Source organism: Alnus glutinosa, chromosome 2 (assembly GCF_958979055.1).
Source record: "Alnus glutinosa chromosome 2, dhAlnGlut1.1, whole genome shotgun sequence".
Taxonomy (NCBI): Eukaryota; Viridiplantae; Streptophyta; class Magnoliopsida; order Fagales; family Betulaceae; genus Alnus; species Alnus glutinosa.
In genome coordinates this window covers 32,299,433-32,312,548 of record NC_084887.1, presented here as the reverse complement: position 1 = coordinate 32,312,548, position 13,116 = coordinate 32,299,433, and the positions used below count along the sequence as shown (strand labels likewise).

Below are 13,116 nucleotides of genomic sequence, written 5' to 3'. Positions count from 1 at the left end.
GCTACCTCGTTGACACGTACTAATATAACTTTAATCATATATTAACACGTATCAACAAATTGCAAAATAGTTATAGAAAATGTTATAATCATGAGAATTATACGGAGTTTATCTTTCTTCCGAGAGAAGTGATTACACGTTTAAAACGAACTTGAGAAAGTGCTTAAAACAGTTAAAAAAAAAAAAAAAAAAGGAAAAAAGGAAAAAAAAGAAAGTGCCGTAAAAAACACATGCATGCAGACAAATCCCAACCTTTGTCCACCCGATGGTGTCTGGTGTAAAACCACCCGAAACAGGACAAACAAAAACCCGGTCTCAAAAACAAATAATAGAACCACACTGGTCCGATCCAAGCTGGCACATAGTGAAATCTAGTATCTACACAGCTATTTCCAGTACTCACCCACCCACCAAGTTTGCCCTACAAGGACACGTGTCGCCCCACAGTCACCTTTCCCCGTTTTATTCTCTAAAACATCACCATCACAGACAGCCGCTGTCCCCACCGGCTGGATCATTCCACACGTGCCACTCTCCCTTTCCACGCCGGAAAATCCTGCGCTCCTTTCCCACTTCTCCCTTCACCCCCCCTCCCCCCCCCACCCCCCACAACAGGTCAATTTGAAACCCTAGAAAACCCTGTTTTCCCGTCACCTTCCCACCAGGCAAACACCACCCCAAGCACCGAAACTTAAAATTGAATCAAAATACTAGCATATCCCCGCAAAACTCCAACTGGGTCAATCTTAAAATCCACAGTAAATATCACCTCCGCCGTGCGCACCAAATAGATTTTAATCAAACTTTGTGGAATTTAATTATTATTTAATTTTTTTGGAGGATTTTGGATATGGGGGCGGTGACGTCTTCCATGGCGGCGAAGTTCGCGTTCTTCCCGCCGAGCCCGCCGTCGTATGGGGTGGAGGAGGAGGAGGGGGATGGTGGGAAGCTGATAATGACGGGGGTGGAAACTAGGGAAAACGTTGACGTTTTGAGGTTGAGAACCAAGAGGGGGAGCGACGTCGTGGCGGTGTACATTAGCAACCCCTTGGCGTCTCTGACGATGCTGTACTCGCACGGCAACGCAGCCGATCTGGGTCAGATGTACGGGTTGTTCTATGAACTCAGTCTCCACCTCCGAGTCAACTTTATGGGGTCCGTTTGTAAATCCCAAAACTTTCATTCACTAAGCTACCTTTACATGCATACACACAAGAGGTTTTATTTATTTATTTATTTTTTGTAATATTTTTTTGGGTGTTTTGTATTGTAGGTATGATTACTCGGGGTACGGGCAGTCTACTGGGAAGGTATGAGATTAATGTTTTTGTTTGGATGCTGCGAAAAATGTTGGGAGTTTTTGTGTGTGTTTTGTGTTGTAGGTTCGGATCTTTCATGCTACTGTAGCTTAAAAAAGAAGGGAAAATTTTGATCTTTGGTTTAGATTTATTGATTCATTTTTAAGTTTTTTTGCTTTCCGAATGGTATAAAACTTGAGTTAAGTAAGTTGAACGAGTCTATCGGGCTCTTGGCTGAGATGTTTCCTTTTGTCGTCCCAGTTTGCTTCTAATTTGAGATTTTATACTTTATGGCTGTTTTTTTTCCCCCCGGCATTTTCTTGTTCACCAAACAGATCTTTAGTTTGTTTTTGTTATATGGGACCCCAAAAAGGTTGAAAGCCTTGCTCTACTGAGCGGCTGAGCCTAGTGCACCTATTCCTATTGGCATAGCCAGGCTTTGAATTTTAATTAGTTTCACATTTTCTCCAAGGAATAATATAGGGAAATAGATTAATTGAGAATAAGTTAAAATAAAATAGGATAATGCTGAATTATGTGTTTTATTTTGGCAGCCGAGTGAGCATAACACTTATGCAGACATAGAAGCCGCATACAGATGCCTTGTAGAGAAGTATGGCACGAAAGAGGAAGATATTATCTTGTATGGGCAATCGGTTGGTAGCGGACCCACATTAGATTTGGCTACCCGGTTACCGTATTTGAGGGCTGTAATTCTCCACAGTCCAATCTTGTCTGGCCTCCGGGTCATGTATCCGGTGAAGAAAACATACTGGTTCGACATTTATAAGGTTTACTTTTTTATGCAGGGTTGGAGAATCTTTTTTTGATAAGTATGCAGGGTTGGAGAATCTTAATGTTCAATTGTTTACAATTTTTGGAAATTAACCAAGTAATAATGATTATTTGTGTGTTTTTGTGCATAATATTGATAAAATACCGTTTGTCAATTGTCCAGTTCTGGTAATTCATGTGAGTATTTATCCGGATTTTAAGGGATGTTTATTTTAGTAAGATGTTTGTAAACCTAAATATAGGATCCAAGTTTATAATAATTTGATGGCGAAACAGATTGCAGAATTGAGTTTCTATGCACTAATTACAACCTTATATATGGTTATTTTTCTAATTCTGGCATTTCCAGTTCTGGATCTTTTAATATAGGAAAATGGTTTATTGGTCACTGCATGCATGTATTACATTGATTTCATGCTATATCTGATGAATCATTTCTCTTTCTCCTTTTTGCTGCTAAAACCCCTAACTGTACTATGATTGATTAACTTAAATTTATGTTTTGAAATTTTTTTGCAACTGCCACAAGAATACCAGGACAAATTAAGGATGGTTACCAAATTTAAATTCTTGAGCTCTTGATCTTGCTCTGACTCTCGCTTCCGCTCCTTCCTCTAGTATTTTACGAGGAGACAACCAATGCATGTGTGACTATGTATAAGAATAACACATGTAGGTTTGCAACTTAATGTGTACAAAAAGCATTAAATATAACATAACCACTGCTGTGACACGTAAATTATATTGGTTTATTGGTTTACAAGTTGAAATTCGAGTTCTTGGCGAGAGTTCAAATCTTGGTCGAAATAGAGTTCTTGTGTTTTTATTTTTTTTGAAATTGTAGAAGATTTGATATCTGCCCTGGACCATGTTAAATCTGTTTTGACCAGGTCAATCACATATTCATCCCTATAATGCTCCAAACCTCCAATTTGTTCATAAGAGGGCAATCTGTCCCTGAATGCTATGGTTTGTGTATCTCAGATCCCCCCTTTTGTGAAACATTGATGTCGGTGCATTTAACGTTCATATTCAGGCATAGACTTTATATTAGCATCAAAATGTTCTCAGATGAATAGCTTGTGCTTTATTGTGGGTATAAAGACCATAATGTGGTTCAACTGTGCTGGTTTGATTTGCTTTGGATATCTTAGTATGATCGAAATGGGTGTGCCTGATTAATATAATTTCACATACCCATTTTGTAATTGGCAGGTACCTGCCACCATACTGGTTGGTTAGGCTCCTTATTAACTGAAATCACTGTTATGACATGTAACCTGCAAATATGGTAACTTGCAAGATATGGCTAGTGTTTGGAAGCATGCTTATTTACCAAGCTGTTTTGCTCTGCGTTTGCCTGCAGGGAACCGTTGATGATGTTGTTGGTTGGTCCCATGGTAAGCAACTTTGGGAGCAATGTAAAGAGAAGTATGAACCGTTATGGATTAAAGACGGGAATCATTGTAACTTGGAGCTTTTCCCACAATACATTAAGCATCTCAAGAAATTCATATCAGCCATTGAGAAATCACCACATAGGAGAAATGGATTTGTGCCAATTACAGATCAACAAGAAAATCCCAGGAACAGCACAGATTGTAGAGAGAAATCCAGACCCAGCACAGATCAGAGAGAAAAGTCTCGACCAAGTACTGATCAGAGAGAAAAGCCAAGGCTAAGCACAGACCGAAAAGAGAAGTTGAGAGCCAGTACTGATAAGAGAGAGAAATCAAGAAAGAGTATCGATCGGCCTGAGAAAGCAAGTAATGTCACAGACCAGCCAGAGAAAGTGAGAAACGTCACAGACCAGCCAGAGAAAGCGAGAAACAGCATTGACCGGTCAGCTATACTTTAGAGTCGCTACAATTCTTTTAATCCATTTATGTTTCTTTTTTCGAACTATGCTTGCTCAATGTGGCATGTCTACATATGAGATATCTGATTTTCCTGACTGTTGGATTTGGGTTGTGGTCGCAGTTTTGGGGAGATGGTGAGATCAGTCAGATTATGCAATATTGATTGTTTCAAACCCATAGCTACAAGTGTTTGAAGAAGAGAACAGATCAGTCCACATATTGAAGGTTGTATTTTGCTCTTATTTTTATTTATTTGATTAGTCAATGGGGTTGTTTTGGTGGTATAATTATGTTGTTTCTTATCCATTTTCTAGAGGAAAAATATAAAATTAATTTAACCAGGAAAATCATACATCTCATGATTTTCACTCCAGCTTTAATAAATCTTGGTTGCCTCCCTCTCTCTCTCTCTCTCTCTCTCTCTCTTCATGCGCATGTGGCTTTTTGTTGTTCATCAACTATATTGCAATATGGGAAGTGTTTTCTGTCAGTGAAGTTTCTATATCAGATTATTTTGCAGCCATCTTTCTGTCTGTTAATGTTTCAAAATCAGATGAAAGTGGAAAGCAAATTTTCTGTTCTATTTTGGTTTGAGGTCCAGAATTTAATTTTGCTGGAGAGGGTAAATGTGCTTTATCTTTCTCAACGGGACTTAAAGACTAATTGATTCTTGTATGATATGTATGTTATATCCATATATATATATATATATATATATATATATATATATATATATATATATATATATATATATATATATGTCTAATTTACTTGTAAGCGTTGCGCAAGGTATGTTCTTCAAGCGGACTCAATAATTGGTTCCATTGTAACTTGAACTTTGACAAGAGTCCCCCCTTCAGCCCTCCTCCCCAAACCCAAAATGGGCAATAAAGATTTTCTTCATTTTGGCTATGAACTTTTTCTTTAATAATTTTTTCATTGAAAGTATATTTTCTTTCAATTATTCTTTAGACTGCTCTTCATGCTTTTTTTCCTTCAGCTGAATGTTGACATTTTAGAAAAAGATGGTCCAAGTTTTTCTCTTCTAGGTTGCGAAGCATCTTCGCCATTGGAGGAGGAAGTTCGCCAATTTTTTTCTTTTCCATTGGGAAGATATTCCATGCGATTTTCCAAATGAGTAGTTTCAACTTATTACATGTCACTACTCAAGAAAAGTGTTAACTCCGTCAATGTTATCACTCTAAAATAAAAAAATAATTAATGTGAGACTTCTTATTAGGGCTTATGTCATGGTGTAGTACCAAGTATCATATGATGTTATTTGGGTTTTTTGATAGCATTTTGTCACGATTTAGGAATACATTATTCTCTTGTCATTCTCTCATATTTCAACTTCTCAAAATCACCAATGAATCTGTGGAGCCTATGTGTAGGACACGCATAGGCCTCACAGATTCAATGGTGATTTTGAAAAGTGGGAGTATAGGACCATGGAGAAAATGAATCATTTCTTTTTAGGAAAGAAACAGTGTTATACATATTTTCCTGAGCTTTCTCTCATTCTAAATTTTTTCAAAATCACCATTGAATGTGGGGTCCATCTGTTGGACACACATAGACCTTACAGATTCAATAGTGATTTTGAAAAGAGAAATGATCCCTACACTCATTTCTCACAACAGCCCCACAACAAGCTGACGTGGTTGGTAATATTTTATTATTTTTTTGTTGTGTTTTCATTTCTTTTTGTAAAAAAATAATAAAATATTACCAGCCACGTCAGATTGTTGTGGGGCTGTTGTGAGAAATGAGTGTATGGATCATTTCTCTTTTGAAAAAGTAAAAGAATGAAAAGACTAGGGGAGAAAATGAATCATTTCTTTTTAGGAAAGAAACGTGTTATACATCTTTCCATAGTTCCTCTCTTATCCTCAAATTTTTCAAAATTACCATTGAATCTGTGGGGCCCATCTATGGAACACACATAGACCTCACAGATCCAAAAGTAATTTTGAAAAAGTGGGAGGATGGAATGACCAGGGAAGAAAATGAATTATTTCTCTGTAATTAACATATATATATGTTGGGTTGGCTATATAGTCTTATACATCTATGTTTCGATACGACCCGAACTCGATACGCAACATTTAGGATTTGCAATATTTAACATAATCCGAACACAACACAAAATTAACGAATTAAAGTTAAATAGTTTGACCAATTTAATAAAATTGGTCGAAGTAGAATTGATTCTTATATATAACCCTACGTATAAACACGAAATCCCACCCTAATTACAACATCAAGGAGTTGCCGATTACTTTTACAGGGTACACTTCGCTTCAACTCCCCCGCTCTCAAAATGGTTGAGAAAAACTTAAAATGAATCAAACACGACAACATGTCAACTGAAAGTGATGGGCCCATACCAACCCAACCAAGCACCTGACCCATTTTGGCAAAAAATTTAGACACCTTCTGTCCCAAATCCAATTTGTTATAAAAACTTCTCTTGAAATTCCGCTTTTGTTTGTAGCAATTATTATTATTTTATTTTATTTTATTTTTGTAAAAAAAATTAAAATTCTTGCTCTTCTTGGGGATGAATTGAAAAGTGTTATTTGTATAAAATTTTGAAATAAGCTATCATGTTAAGTCATAGGATATACAACTATGAAAATGCCTATTAGATATCAAATATTCAGAGATCTCCCTCTCTTGTTTCCTTATACATATCAACTCACTCTTAAAGCAATTTGTAAACATGACTCTGGCAAAGGAATCTATGTGGACGTCTTGTGCACAAAACCGATATGGAAAGAAAAATTCTAAGCCATTTAGAGTCTATTTGGTTTAGCGGTTTCAAAACATGTAATTTGAATAAATAACAATTTCAAAATGCAGTTGATGAAGATGTGATTTTTTAAAAACGCAGTTAGCGTTCAGTAAAACAGTAGTTTGACTATTAAAATCACAGTTTATCATTTAAAATAGTACAATTTTTTTAAAAAAAGAGAATCAATTACTTATAATTAAAAAACAACTTTTTTAAAATGTAATTTTTATTTTTTTAAAAAAATTTCAATTGGCAAGCCAAAGGAATTCTCTCTCTACTTAATCCGCATTGAGAAATGCTACACAGGAGCCCTTTGTCCGTCTTTCATCAGCCCCTTTCCCACGTGGCATTTTTTTTCCTTTTTTCTTTTTTTTTTTTTTTAAAAAAGTTGAAAACGCAGGTGGGCGTCATTTCACATTCATTTCCAAAATTTCCCCCCATTTCCCAAATCTTCCCCTCTCCAGCGTCCCCTCCCCCATCGACTGATCGACCCCCGCCCACCGACCGATTGCCCCCCAACGACCGGTGCCCACTGACCGACACCGTCCATCGCCCTGCTTTCTCTCTCGGACTCAGCAGACTGAGCGTCGCCCACGAGCACCGCGGTTCTCGATCTTCGACCAGGTCCGACAAGGAGCGCTAGAGCGGACCACGAGCACTGCCGATCTCCGGTCTCTCTCTCTCTCTCTCTCTCTCTCTCTCTCTCTCTCTCTCTCTCTCTCTCTCTCTCTCTTCGACTCTCTCTCTCTTTCACTCGGATCCAGCAGACCACCGCAGATCTCCGACGAGGAACGCCAGAGCCGGCCTTTTACTTGACTGCAGATCTACAGTCAGTGCTATTCGATCCCTTCCCTGTGAGAAGCCTCCTTCTCTCTGTCAACAAAATCTCAGCTTTTGCTTCTCAATCTCTCATCTCATTCTTTAGAGTTTGATTTTTCTGGAATCTGGGTTTGATTGTTCTCAACTGGCTGGGTCTGAATCTGACTTTGGGTTTTGTATGCGTATACTGTGAAATATTTGCTTTCGACAGAACAATCATTGGATTTTTGTGTTCTCTGGAGCAATATTTTTTTAATTGGAAGTCTATGTGTTTTGGTACATGGGTACGTGAGATTTTTTTGGATTTGTGTCATCAACTGGATTTCTGGGTTTCTATTGGGTATTCTGTTTAGTTCTGGTATATGTTTGCTTTCTTGACATTGAATTGATATAGCTTACAAAGAAAACTTGGTCTTCTTGGTTCATTTTTAGCTTGTCTTGACGTAATTAAAGTTTGAATCTTTGGTTCTGGTTCTTTGTCTCTTTACCCTTTATGCGCTTTGCATGTGAGGTGTGCCTAAGCGGTTCTATCCTCAATTGGGTTTTTCTGGGCTTTTATTGGCTTTCTTTTCAGTTTTGGTATGTATTAGCTTTCTTGACATTGGATTAAAGTATCAAGTGAAGTCTTTTTGGTTTATTTTCAGCTTGTCGTGGTGGTTCATTTTGGGTTTGCGGTCGCTTGTGTTGTTTTTGGTATATTTTGAATCTAAATTTGATGGCTTGGTTGTGTTGGACAAGATGATGATGGCAATTTACTTATTGATTCATGTATATGTTTAAAGGGGTCATCTGTTAATGAAATGGTGGGATTTTGATGTAAAAATTATTTTTTGTATCTTAGTTTAGTTTTTTCTGAAGTTCACTCAATCAGTTTTTTATTGTGTTCTTTTACCCATTGGGCTAATTATCTACTGATTCCTTTAAACATGAACCATAATAGCTTTTGGGACCCATAACCTAACCCAAAAAAATATAGGGCAATTCGTTCTAAAGAAAGGATATATGCAGTTCATTTTCTCTTTGATTTGTGCAATGGCCTGGTCTAATATCACGAAGATGAGTATAATAAATAATAGTAATATTATACTCATCTAAGAAGCTATTAAAAATTTAAAAATTGTCTCATTTCATGTCTGTTGCTTGCAGGATGCTAGTGGAGTGCTTCAATCAATGGGATAGCCATGGCATCTGGATTAGAGTTATTACTAGTGATTATGAGAAGAATGAATAAGTTGGAGAACTAAAAAATTATATAAAGCAAAGGAGAAACATTTGAAGTTTGCTGTGGCGTTATCTTGAATTGTAACCTTTTGAGGATAATGACAAAAGAACAAAATATGTACCTTCATTGAAGTTGATTTTCTGTTTTGGAAGTTATGTAATACTTGAAAGTTGATACTCAAGTAATAGAGTTAATTTGTTGTGTAATGGGAGTGGATGTGTAACAGAGTTGGACTTTTAGTGTTTTACCTGTGTAAAAGTGTAAAGAAAATATGTAGTGTAATATCTCTTACCTTTGTGCACTAATTTGTAAAAGAAATAGAGGATTTTTTTTTTATAGAACTTTTTAAAGTTTATCTTACGCTTTTTATTGTGTTATGGCATAGAAGCTTTTTATTGTGTTATGACGTAAAGGTTAAAGTAATTCGTAAGTATTTTATGTTTGAAATTGTATGTTAATGCTTTACTTAAATGTGTTGCCAATCGAGACCAGAGCTTTTATGTCATGTTCTTTTGATGAGATGATTTTTGCCTTTGAGGCAAAATTGTGAAATTGAAAAGAGCTTAATGCTTTTGGGCTGTAAAGTGTAAACCACAAAATTGATTCAATTATGGTCCAAGTTAAATGGTCCCAAAAAACTTATGCCAAACATTCCCTTTCAGATTATCCTGTGACATAAAAGCTAAACTTTTATAAATTATGGATTAAAATCTTTCAAACGCCCCAATGAAGGGAACACTTTAAGCATTGGTGCTTCATTCAAGACAACATTTCACTTTCATGGCTGCATTTTAGAGGAGAGAAGTGGAAAAGAAAGGTAAAGAGATATAGTCCACTTTCTCAAATCCCTCAAATTGAGCATATCAATACATTTCATGAGACCTCTTACAGTGTACATTTTTCGGCAGGTAAGCACTTTCCATAACTTTTTTCTTTCACATACATCGATCCAGAAATAAATCAAAGCATTGTAGATAATGAACACAAAAGTCCTTAAAAATCAAACATACCATAAGAGAAAAAGGTAATAGAACTTTGTTCCAGATCCACATCAACCACCCAATATACCCAGTCTTAAGAAAAACAAGCTATAAAGGCTCACATAAATCTTCAGCTAAAATTGCAACAATAGTCCTTCAATAATTTATATAAATAAACTACTTAAGGCCAATGTCCTTCATAGCACAAATCCGATCCTCTCCCATTGCAGACATCACAGTCACAACCAGGTCCTTTTCTCTCCTTCAACAAACTCTTCCTTGCATCCTTGTTGCATCAATAAGTAAGCATGATACTGAATCAAAAAATAATAATAATAAAATAAAAAATAAATAAATTAACTGTCATATTTGAAACCTCAAGTAATTCATGACATCACACTTCATGTTTCGCTTTTGCCATCGAAAATTTTACCTGAATAAAATGAATGACGATGCAGGCCTTTTACTTCATGTTTTCAGTTTTCTCCTCCTTCAAAAGCTGCAATGAAGCTGGTTCTGAACCTTGATTATGCCACCATGGATTACCAAAGAGATATAAGCAAGCTTGCGAGTTGCCTAGAATCCATACGCTCACTTGGACAATTTTAGAGATTCAACTTAGGCACCCAGTGTCAGCAATAAAGCAATAATATCACCTAAAACATATAAGATCACGTTAAGCAATAAAAAAACAAGGGAATATCAACTTTACAAATAATGCTTAATAATCTAACACTTACAAGAAGTAAATAAGATCTCCTTAATAACCTAACGTTTTTGCAAAAAAATTCAAGTTGTGTCTTTTAACTTGCTACATTAGCAGAGCAACGAAACAGATTGATAGTAACTGGAGCCCCTTTTGTTTGCTCTATACTAGTTTGAAGAATTATTCTTTCAATCCAAATGGTTGTTTATGTTTAGAGACAACAACGCAAGCCTAATCTTAATAGTTTGTCATGTCTGAGCATAAGAATCTTGATCAGAATGCGAACCCCATTAAATCAAAAAGCAAAAGTGACACTCCCCATACACCCATTCTCAACAGTGACGAAAATGGACCAAGACAAAGCATGCATATTCGTTTCAGACATTTTGTCAAACACTCAGCGAGCATCTTGAAGAACCAAACAAATGACAGCGAATAAGATTCCAACAAAAACACTCAACTCAAGATCTAATCCACTTAATGAAACCAAACAAAAATCCAAAAAATACAAAGATTATTAGATTACCCGTCCATAAGCATTGATATCGAGTCCATTCGCAAGCAAATCAACGATATCTTTCTTCAAGTACTTCTCAGAGGAATTGAAGCATTATCCATGATATTGTGACATGTATACTCTAAGATAGTGAAATAAAAGAAGCAAAGAGGTGAGAAGTAAGATTGAAAATGAAACATTAACCAACATAACCAATAAAGAAGGCTTATCATAAAAGTCAAGGAATGCTATGTCATAAAGCACAACCGCAGTTTCTTTGATAGCATAAAGTATGCTGCAAACCTGCAATGCAAATCACAGGGACACACCATGCATTATTATACACAGATAAAAATGCTCAGCGTCCTAAACTTTCCAAAGCAACACACAAAACAGCTCCAATCTCTCTCTCATTACAAAGCAACAAAAGCCCATTATAAATTAACAAAACCCCCAACCTCAGAACCCAAAATAGTTTTTATATACAATCAAAGGGACCCAAAATAGCCAAAAATCTAAATTAAAGCTCAAAAGAAAAAAATCAACAACAACAACAAAGAACAAAAACAAAAACCTATGACTCCTATGCCAACCAAATGTTGGCCTTTAAACTGATTAGGTGAATTCACAATCAGAACCTATTGGTTGCATCAAAAGTAAACAATAGAGCAAATTCTGCTATGTAGTAACCCATCTAGTAGAAGCAATTTACACAAAAATAAAAAGGATCACAAGTTTTAGTGGGTAATTATAATGGATCTTAGGTTCAAACAATCAGGTAAAAGAAAAGACATCAATAAATATGTACAGACAATAAATTCAAGGAGGAAAATTCATGCGAAGTGCTGAAAGTGCCATGAATTTTATCACAGTTAAACAAACCGATTCATGTGAAGTAATCTTTTTTTTTTGACCACCGATTTATTTATAGTAATCACAAAAGAAAAAGAAAAAAAGAGTGATATTCCCTCCACCACCAACCAAAGCAACAAGGCCAGGAAAAAAAAAACATAAAGAACAACAAGAATTTCAACTAATCAAGCATTGCACAAAACCCTAAGAGAAAGCAAATACTTGACAGTATACGCATACAAAAACCCAAAGCCTGATTCAGATCCAGCCAGTCCAGAAAAATCAAACGACGAGAGATTGAGAAAAAAAACCTGAGATTTTGTAGACACTGGGAGAGAAGGAGGCGTCGCACAGGGAGGGGGATAGAATAGCACTGACCGTAGATCTACAGTTCAGAAAAAGGCCGGCTCTAGCGCTCTTCGTCGGAGATCTGCGTTGGTCTGCTGGATCCGAGTGAAAGAGAGAGAGAGTCGGAGAGAGAGAGAGGGAGACTGACCGAAGATCGGCGGTGCTCGTGGTCCGCTCTGGCGCTCCTCGTTGGACCAGGTCGGAGATCGAGATCCGCGGTGCTCGTGGGCGACGCTCTGTACTGGGTTCGAGAGAGCTAGACGGGTGGGTCATCGAGAAACCCGGTCGATCTGGGCAACGTCGGATATCCAGTGCCGGTCTGTGAGAGAGCTTGGAGTCGATCTGGGCGCCGATCGGTGGGCCCGTCTGCTAGGTTCGACAAAGAGAGCGACGTCGGCGTCAGATTTGGGCGGCCGGTCTGTGCTGGGTTCGAGAGAGAGAGAGCGAGAGCTGGGTGTCGGAACTACTGGTTTCGAGAGACTCTGAGGGAGAGCGAGCGGCATCAGCGTTGGCAAGAGCGTCGAATTTCTAGTCGAAATGGGGGGAGATTTTTGTGGGAAAGAAAAAGGGAGGGAAATGGTTTTTGTTCTCGACGACCAGTGATTTTGGTTTCAAAATTTTTTTAATAAATAAAATAAAATGGGACTGCCACGTGGGAAAGGGGCTGATGAAAGACGGACAAAGGACTCCTGTGTAGCATTTCTCATCCGCATGAGCAGAGTGGGAGTCATTCACAATCCAAACTCACCCTAATCTTTTATTGGTCCACATCAGCAAAATTGAAGCCACTTTACAGTCTAGACACGTCATCTACCCTTAATTCCTTATTTGACCCCTAAGAATCAATAATTTGTAGAATCACCCCTCTCCCACCCAAGTACAGGAAAACAAACAAAATATATATTAAACAGAGTAATGCTAGAGACCGTATATATTAAACAGAG

General features: G+C 37.2%; 1 protein-coding gene and 1 long non-coding RNA gene across 3 annotated transcripts; one reads left to right on the top strand and one right to left on the bottom strand.

Moving 5' to 3' along the window:
- Positions 1 to 850: 850 nt before the first annotated feature.
- Positions 851 to 4,146, top strand: LOC133861339 (uncharacterized). 2 transcript variants are annotated; one of them, XM_062297095.1, is made up of 7 exons: positions 851 to 1,155; positions 1,274 to 1,310; positions 1,853 to 2,089; positions 2,223 to 2,270; positions 3,460 to 3,805; positions 3,881 to 3,935; positions 4,074 to 4,146. In XM_062297095.1, exons 1-7 carry the CDS (start codon positions 851 to 853, stop codon positions 4,144 to 4,146), a joined length of 1,101 nt encoding a protein of 366 aa, XP_062153079.1. The 2 variants fall into 2 exon arrangements, with proteins under 2 accessions (XP_062153079.1, XP_062153078.1); XM_062297094.1 differs by having other exon boundaries at positions 3,460 to 3,935.
- Positions 4,147 to 9,965: 5,819 nt separating this feature from the next.
- On the bottom strand, positions 9,966 to 11,108 carry LOC133860633 (uncharacterized). The gene is made up of 3 exons (XR_009898894.1): positions 11,003 to 11,108; positions 10,204 to 10,426; positions 9,966 to 10,084 (listed from the first exon to the last, which is right to left on the bottom strand). It is a non-coding gene; the product is annotated as an uncharacterized LOC133860633 (long non-coding RNA).
- Between the last annotated feature and the right edge of the window lie 2,008 nt (positions 11,109 to 13,116).

Bases quoted from the DNA above. Each gene is read 5' to 3' on its own strand.
- LOC133861339 (XM_062297094.1), top strand. From the start codon at position 851: ATGGGGGCGGTGACGTCTTCCATGGCGGCGAAGTTCGCGTTCTTCCCG. The intron at 2,271-3,459 runs GTGAGTATTTAT...GTTTGCCTGCAG, and splicing joins GTCCAGTTCTGGTAATTCAT to GGAACCGTTGATGATGTTGT. The intron at 3,936-4,073 runs GTCAGCTATACT...TTGTGGTCGCAG, and splicing joins GCGAGAAACAGCATTGACCG to TTTTGGGGAGATGGTGAGAT.